Source organism: Manacus vitellinus, unplaced genomic scaffold (assembly GCF_001715985.3).
Source record: "Manacus vitellinus isolate BGI_N305 unplaced genomic scaffold, ASM171598v3 scaffold_26_pilon, whole genome shotgun sequence".
NCBI classification, from domain to species: domain Eukaryota; kingdom Metazoa; phylum Chordata; class Aves; order Passeriformes; family Pipridae; genus Manacus; species Manacus vitellinus.
Window position 1 is genome coordinate 9130069 of NW_021939960.1, and position 8223 is coordinate 9138291.

General features: G+C 58.8%; 1 protein-coding gene across 1 annotated transcript; it reads right to left on the reverse strand.

The window, feature by feature from the left end:
• Positions 1-2: 2 nt before the first annotated feature.
• On the reverse strand, positions 3-4745 carry VSTM2L (V-set and transmembrane domain containing 2 like; the record flags this gene model as incomplete). Its single annotated transcript, XM_029960415.1, is given in 5 exon segments — positions 3-140; positions 2726-2776; positions 3857-4141; positions 4143-4418; positions 4734-4745. Coding segments are annotated over 5 exon segments (762 nt in total), but the record flags the coding sequence as incomplete, so codon positions are not given.
• Between the last annotated feature and the right edge of the window lie 3478 nt (positions 4746-8223).

Sequence of the window (8223 nt, forward strand, 5' to 3'; positions counted from 1 at the left end):
AGGTACGCCTTCACCTTGTGGTGCCGTGCCTTGCCGTCGCTGGAGTCGATCACCCGGCACTCGTACGTCCCCTCGTCCTCCAGCTTCACCCGCGACAGCCGCAGCTTGTGGGAGATGTTGCTGCCGACCACCTTCACCACCTGCAGCAGGGCAGATGGCGGGTCAGGTGGTCCCCAGGACTCCCACTGCCCCCCAGACACCCAGCTCAGTGCCACCTCTGACCGTGTGCCACCATTCCACGCCCCAGGCGCGTTCTGGGGAGGACATGGTGCAGGTGGGCAAAGCCGGGCAGCTGGCACAGGGGGGACCCAGCCCCAGCCCAGGCCTGTGGGATGATGGAAGCTCTGGCTCGCACCCGGCCACGCAGGGCTCGGAGATCGATGCGGAACCACGCTGGCTAATTAGCTTTTCTACCAAATTGATTCGCTCTCAGTATTTATCACCCAATGAAATTTAAGACTTACTCACTAGCCATAGCCGTGGCTGCTCTGGGCTGGGTCAATAAATCAGATTTATAACCCGCCCCGAGGCCCCTGGCTCCGTTCCCTATAATCACACTGGATGGCAAAGGCCATTTTTCTACTCGCCGCTGCATTTGTTAGCTGAGGATTTTATGGTGTTTGGAAACGGGGCCAGAGAGAGGCAAAATCTGCCCCAAATGGCAAAGGAGGCAGCGTGGGGACCAGGACCCCTCAGTGTCCCCACAGCCTCACAGAGTGAGGGCAGCCAGCACATGCAGGCACATGCACACACCTGCTCACACATGAGCACACACACACTGCTGTGTTTGGCTGCCCTGCACACCATGGGCTGCTGAGAGGCAGCTGGTGCTACAGCTCATGGCCAGAGCCACCCCAGAGGGCATCTCGGGGCTGCTCAGAGCCCATGTGCAGCCATGAGTCCCAGTCCTGCATCATCAGGATTGGGGGTCTGAACAGGACAAGGCAGGGGCAGGAGCTGCCAGGTCCCAGTGAGAGCGTGCCCGGATGCTGAGACTGTCATGGGAAAGGAGCCTCAAAAAAACCTCTTTGTCGGGAGAGCCAGAAGTCACTGAAATTAATGGCTGGGAAATTTAGAACTAATAAAATAAAACCCCAATTTGCTGGTGCCGCCAGTGGCCACGGAGCCACTGCCCAACAGGTCACCGAGCCTCGGGAGGGAGGATTTTATGACCATCCATAACTCTCGTGGCTCCGCCAGCACAGACAGAGCAGCAACGGCCCTCACTGACCATGGGAGTAGGGCAGAGCCCCTGGCACGGCCAGGGTGGGCAGATGTGCTGTGCCCAGACCCAGCTCAGCCCTGTGCTGTGCAGGGAAAAAAAATTAACCCAGACCCGTCATGTTTCCCTTCTCCTCATCCCCACAAATGCAGTGGCTCCAGGTAGAGCCAGTGCCTCCAGCGCCAGGTGTGTTTGGTGGAAAACAAACGGCCAAGGGATTCCTGGCATGGTGGCTCCTGAGTGGGATTTACATCACCCCTCACTGTTTGGTGCTGCTGTTTGTTCCCAGTCACCCGCTGCCATGGCAGTACCACAAGTGCCATCAGAACCACATGTGTTCATTTACCTCCTCCATTCCGTAAACACTTCATGATCAAGGACATTCGAAATAACAACAAACAAAAGAGGTTTGAAGCTCCAGCCTCTCCCTGCTGGCTGGATCTGGAGGAGGCAGCAGAGGCGTTGCACCTCTAGCAGTTCAAAATAAATCCCAGTTACACCCTCACACACATCGATTCCATCCCGGCGTGCAATTAAATGCCTAATTATGCTGAGATGAGGGGGAGTGTTCGCCCCAGGATGGCTCCATGCACCTGCCTTTGCCCCTCCTGCCCCGGGAGCAGGGCTGGGGTGGGACATGGGGAGCAGCACTCTGAGCCTGCAGACAGGGTCTGACAAAGCCTGGCAGAGCCCAGTCTCTGGATGCTCCAGCAGCAGCCCTGGAACTTTGCTGTTTGTGGGGCAGCAAGCCACAGCACCCCGGTAAGGGACAGATCCTTGAGGGACCTGCTGAGGTTTGGATGTGGACTGTGGGCGTGAATTGATCAAAGGGGATGTGGGCCCTGGAGGGGGATTCCTTACCAGCAAGAGAATCACCTGCTGATCCCTGCAGACGGGCACTGAGAGGTGATGCCCTCTGTTGGGAAAGGTTCTGGCACTGTATTCCTTGTTAAAGACTCTTGGTCATTTCCTGGGGATGGGGGACTAATCTTGGGCACCTGGACAGCCTCATCCCCCCTTGCTTGCTCAGCGAGGGAAAAACGGAATAGCCAGGAGAGGCTGGCAGGGGAGGGGTGATGGTGGGAAGCACCTTCCAACACTGCTCTGTGCCTGTGGCACCCCCAAACACAAAGCCCCCCGAGACAGGGAGAGCCAGGGGCAGATGCTGGACAGTGGAAGGCCAAGAGTGTTGTATTTAACTGATTAGTGTCTCCTCATTCTGCTCACATGAGCCTAAATGGCTTTGGGATGCTAATCCGCTGAGCCAATTGGATTACTTTATCCCTGGCATTAATGTGTCACTCAGATACTGGACGGGGCTCAGGGTTCAGGCTGTGCCACTTGGTGCCAAGGAGAGTAGGTCACCCCAGCACCAAGCCAGGGCAGACCCAGCCCTCCTACCCCGGTGTTCCCAGCCTGTGGCACAGCAGCACTGGTGGGATGAGCAGAACATTCCAGTGAGCCCTCAAGTGCAGCCCCCCAAGAACCATCACCCAAACTCACACTGATTTTGGTTGCGTCCTTCCCGGGCTCCTCTGGTGGTGATGATTTCAGCTGTGGGAGGAGCAGCATGGGGGGAGACCAGAAAGGGAAGAGAAATGGTCAGCTCAGCTGGGAGTGGGTGAGAGGCCACCGGACCCCTTCCCACCCCCAGGGTGGCTGCCCCAGGCAAGGAGGAAGAGGGAGAAGGGAGAAGGGGCTGCTCAGCCCCAGCATAGCCAGGCACCCAGGGCAGATGGAGGCACACCAGGCACCTGGGATGGGAGGAACTAGCAGCACTACAGCAGCCAGGGGGCATGGGGTGCTCACCCACAGGTTCCTGGCATCTCAGCTCCATCATCCAGGACTGGGGATGGAGTCCCCATCGCTGTGCCATCACCACTGCAGCAGTGCCCCCCATCCCTGGAACCCTGTCCCCATCACTGCCAGCACCTGCCCCCATTCCTACCAATAATCCCCTTCAGCAGCCACTGGCTGGGCATTCCCAGTGCCCCCACCACCCTTGGCCCCGCCACCCTTGGCTCCTGGCAATGCTCCTCTTGGCAGCGCTGCCCCAAGGCTTCTCAATTTTTCTCTGCCAAAGAACAGGACAATAAAGGCTCATTAAAATCCCCAAAGCTGCTTCCCATTCTTTGGCCCTTATCTCTGTGTGAACAGAGAGAGAAATAAAGAGACGGCTGTTTGCCGGACCAATACACAGGGAAACAGGGAAAAAAAGGGAGGGATGGAGGGTGCAGGGCCAGGAAGGACGAGCAGGTGATGAGGTAGGGGGAGGTACAAGCACAAAAACAAAGATTCTACCTCAGACTGGTCACAGGGATGGGCCAGGCAGACCCTCAGCTGGGAAGGGCAGCCAGGACAGCCCAGCCCTGCGGGCCTCAGAGCACCTCAGTGCAGACAGATGCCATGCAGTGCAGGATCCTGCACCAAGGGAACCCCCAGGCTTTCCTCTCAGTGCAGAGAGGGGTGAGACCCTGCTCTGCAGGTCCGGTCAGCACTGGGAATGCTGCTGCGGTATGGGGTCCCCCACCGAAACCCAACAGTGGCTGCAAGCAAAGCCCCTTCCCCTGGGCAAAGCAGGGAAGGGCTCTGCCTTTCTGTGCTGCTACAGAGGGGGAGGACGAGGGGCATTACCTGGCTGGAAGCCCACGTCTGTTTGTCCGTCCAGTCCTTGTGGTTGCGGACGTACCACCACTGGATCTCAAGGGAGTAGGAGGGGGAGCCGGTGCCGCGGAAGGAACACGCCATCTCCACGTCCTCGCCCGCCTGCGCCGTCATGTCGTGGGGGGTCTCGGTGAAGAGGGCTGCGGGAGACAGAGCGAGGGCTGCAGGTTCCTGCAGGGGCACACCACCCTCCCAGCAAAGGACAGTGCCTCCAGCCATGTGAGCGAGGTCTCCAGGAGTGCCTGCATCCTTCCCCAGCCAAACAGACCCCATCCCCTCAGCAGAGCAGACAGGTCCCTGTCATCTGCAGCTTCCCCTTGCCCGAACCGGTGACCCGTCCCCAACCCCAGCAGAACCACCTGGCCCACCCAGCCCCTGGCACTTCCCAAAGAGCAGTGGGAGGAAAGGGAGGAAGCAGGAGCCTGCGGCCCCCCACTCCCACAGCACCCCTGGGGCCTCTGCCCCAGAGTGAGTGCAGGACCCCCTGTGCCTCCAAGGCGTAATAAATAAATGAAGCAAAAATCGCATCTCTCTCAGATCAGGGCACAAATGAAAAACAAATCCTCGGTTAATGCAGCCCCAAACAGGCTCCCACATGCCATATGGTTTGCTTTCCTCACTCAAAACAAATATTGTTCGGAGATGTAATTAGAATTCTTTTCATCTCCTCTGGAGAGATTGTTGTTCCTCCATACAGACGGCCCCGGCGTGCCGGGCTCCGCCAAACGCTGCTGCCACGTTCTCTGATGGCTCCTGCACGGCACAGCACCGGGACAGTGCTGGCAGCCCCCTGCATGGCACAGCACTGTTGTGGCTGCAGAGGCTGCCCTGTGACTCCCCTCCTCACCCACCACCTCATGCCGCCGGCACTGCCGGCTCACAGCCACTGTGAGGTCCCATCGGTGCCACCAGAGCCCCCTGGGACACACAGCCTGTCGGGAGCAGCGCTCTCACCAGCCCTGATCCCTCTGAAAACCAATTATTATCAGCCCAGACGAAAAGCTAATACCTCTAATATCTCCCCGTCCCTCTGGACGCGTGGAAATCCCATCCACTTATCGCTTTCCTTTAATCCATCTCAGCAGGGAACTGAGGAAAATACCCAACACCAGGGTTTACCGAGGCCGGGTCTCCTGGTGGGGTTCCCAGTGCTGCTCCTACACCCCGTTTGCCCAGGACCCAGCATCAGCAGCCATTTGGGTTCTGTGTCGGTGAGTGGAGGGAGCCACTGCCAAAGGAACAGTTCTGGGGGCCAAGGGCTGTGGCAGGAGCAGGAGGGTATCCTTGACACAGGGCAAAGGGTTCCTCTGTGCTCCCACCACAGTGGTGCTGAGGCTGTTGTGTCCAGCTCTTAACCAGCACTCGCCCACCTATTCCCTGGCCACAGCCAGGATCAGGCTCTTTCCCCACAGGATTCCTGCTGGAAGAAGTGAAGGCCAAAGGCAGTGGGTCCAGCAGAGGCTGTGCCAGCCCTCTGGGTCCAACAGCTCCAGCAGTGGAGAGGCAGAGTGATGACCTGAGGGCTCCAACCAGGTCCGAATTTTTCTAAAGACAAATAAAATCTGCTCCCACAGACAGGAATTCGGCAGAGGAGTGGAGAAAAGGTTGGATTGAATCAAGCACGTTCTTTCTTTCCGATTTTAGTTGGGAAGCATATGTATTAATTAACCCCAGGGCTCAGCCACCTTCAAGTGCATCCAGAGGAGGGCAGGTCCCATGGATGGATGACCAGGGTCATCACCTTTGCTGGGGACAGATGTCTCTCAGATGTGTCCTACAGCGGCATCGTGTGCCCTTCCCAGTGGATGCCACAGACCTCAGATGCCTGGACAGAGGTGATGGGGTGAGGACAGGACTTGATGCACTGCCCAGCCCCAGCTCTGCACTTCCATGAGGACATGGGCAGAGGGGATCAGGATCCCACCAGGCAGCCCCCAGCCACGAGTAGGCCCATGGCTGGGCATAGACCCTGCACAATGGGGCTAAGCTGCCAGCTGCCTGACCCTGCTCCGCACCAGCACCGGACAAATCACCAAACACGGCCAGTGCTCAGCCCTCCACCACCCCGGCCCCCTGCCCACCCAGGCCCCTCTGTCACACAGCACAATCCCTCTCCTCCCACTGACATTGTTGCAGTGTCCTGGTGGCAGGAAGGAGGGGGCCGTTGGGGGCCGTTGCTCCGCGTGCTTTATGGCCTGCTACCTGTCATAAACTGAGCACACCAGGATCGATAAATCTTCCAGGAAACAAAAATCAGGGGAAATAAAATGAACTCAATGGGGAAACACAGATAAACGGAATTGAAAACGCCTGCTGGGACAGCTTGGTGCTCTCATAAACTGGAGACAGACAGGCTGTGTGCTCCCTCCCTGCGGCGGCACCATCCCTCACCGCGGCCCCGCTCCACACAGAGAGGGTCTGTGGGCAGCGGGGATGGGGCAGCCCCCACCTGCCCTCTGCTGGGGCAAGGGCAGGTTGTGCATCACCCCGAGTACCTGGAAATGACCCACAGACCCCAGTTCCCATGGCCCCCCACCACAGCCCTCACAAGGTACCAAAGACACCCACGACTGGAGCAGCACCGTGGGCACACACTCGGGCTAATGTTTGTGCAAACACGTATTGGAGGGCAATTAAATATGCATTGGACGTTTGCAAATGCCTGTTAATCACCCGGTCAGCATAGGCGCCTGGTCCGGGAGGGATTTTTCCCCTAAGCCATGGCACCACCAGATAGCTGGAAGCCTCTTTCTCTGCCCAACAGAGCTGGAGCCCCTCACCAGAGCCACAGCTGGGCTGGTAGGGTGGCACATGCTGGGCAAACAGTGGGTTCTTGCTCTGTCCCATGCTGGGCACAGACAGAGGCTGGAGAAGCTGAGGAGCCCCTCTGCACCCACTCCTGCCCACTGGCATGTCCATCCAAACCCTGCCCTGCATGCCTGGCACAGGGCCGGCTCTGACCTGCTCAGTTTGAGCTGCACCACTGCAGGAAAAACAAACGTGCCCGACAGCATCCACCACTGCTGGCACCCTCCCCAGGCACCCACAACCCCTCCAGCACCTTCCCCTCCCCAGGCATCCCTGACCCGTGTGGCTGATGGAGCGACAGCCCCAGCTGCAGCAGCACCGTGTCCCGCTGGCAGCAAAGGCACCCGAGGCACATCCCGGCACACACACCGAGCAGGGACCCAGAAGGGGACGGATCCTCTTGGGTGCCACAGGACCCCCCACCCACTGTTGTGGGCTACTTGAGCAGGACACACCCCAGGACATCGGAAGGCACAGAAGGCACCCTCCGGATGGATCCAGGAGCAGAGGCCTGGGCGCTGCCCCAGTGCACTGGCCGTGTGACCCACACTGTCCCCACCGCGGGGACATCGGGGCTGCTGCGCAAGTCGGGCTAGAGCCTCCCTCCCCTTCCCACCACCGCTAACAGCTGTGGATGCCTCTCCTCCTGACAAGCCTGTGAGCAGGGATGCTGACCCCAGGGCACGGAAAACACATCACGGTGCAAACCGCTGCATAAACACGGCGTGACGGCGGCACTGGTGAGAGGGGGCAGGTGGCGCTGGCTCCGGCCGCTGAGCCGGGCAGAGGGCTTGGGCAGCGAGCGCTGCTCCCCTCCAGAGCCATCTCCCTTCCCACGAGACACGTCAGGCTGGAGCGTTGTGGCCGTGGCTGAGGCCGGGAGGCTCCCGCCACACGCTGGGGATGGCAGTGCCATTGCTCTGCCCCTACTTACTGTCACATTAGCAGCAGAAGGAGCTCAAATTTGCAGCATGAATTAAAAACAAAAAAATATCCAGCTAATTCAGTGAGACTGTGATCAGGCCAGCACTCACCTCACCGGGAAGATGGAATTAACCTTGAAACCTGCAGGTATTTTCAGCAGTGCCCCATCATGTCTGGATGCTCCAGCTCCTGCCCCCAGTATGTCCTGCTGCCCTAATGTTTAACTGCTGCAGGGAGAGATGTCAGTGGTGAGTCCCCCCAGCCAGGCCCCGGGTACACAAAGCTTTACCCAGGCAAGGGGACTCACTGCTCCTGGCTGGCTCCTGGGGAGACGCAGTTCTCAGACAATTCCCTCCCAAGGGGCACAAGGAAGAGCTGTTATTTGATAGCATAAGTACTAAAGCCCTAAAATGGCCTTTTTTGATAGCTCCCAGTGGGACCCCAGCAGCATGTGCAGCCATCCTGCAGCCACCACTCGCTCTGGTGCTCTCTGCCAGCGGATGGTTCCCAGCAGGCAGGAGCTGGGATGGGGCAGACAGGAGCTTTGCTCTGCTCAAGATCAGCCCCCTGGTGTCACACCCAGCACTCAAAACATGAGCCACCGG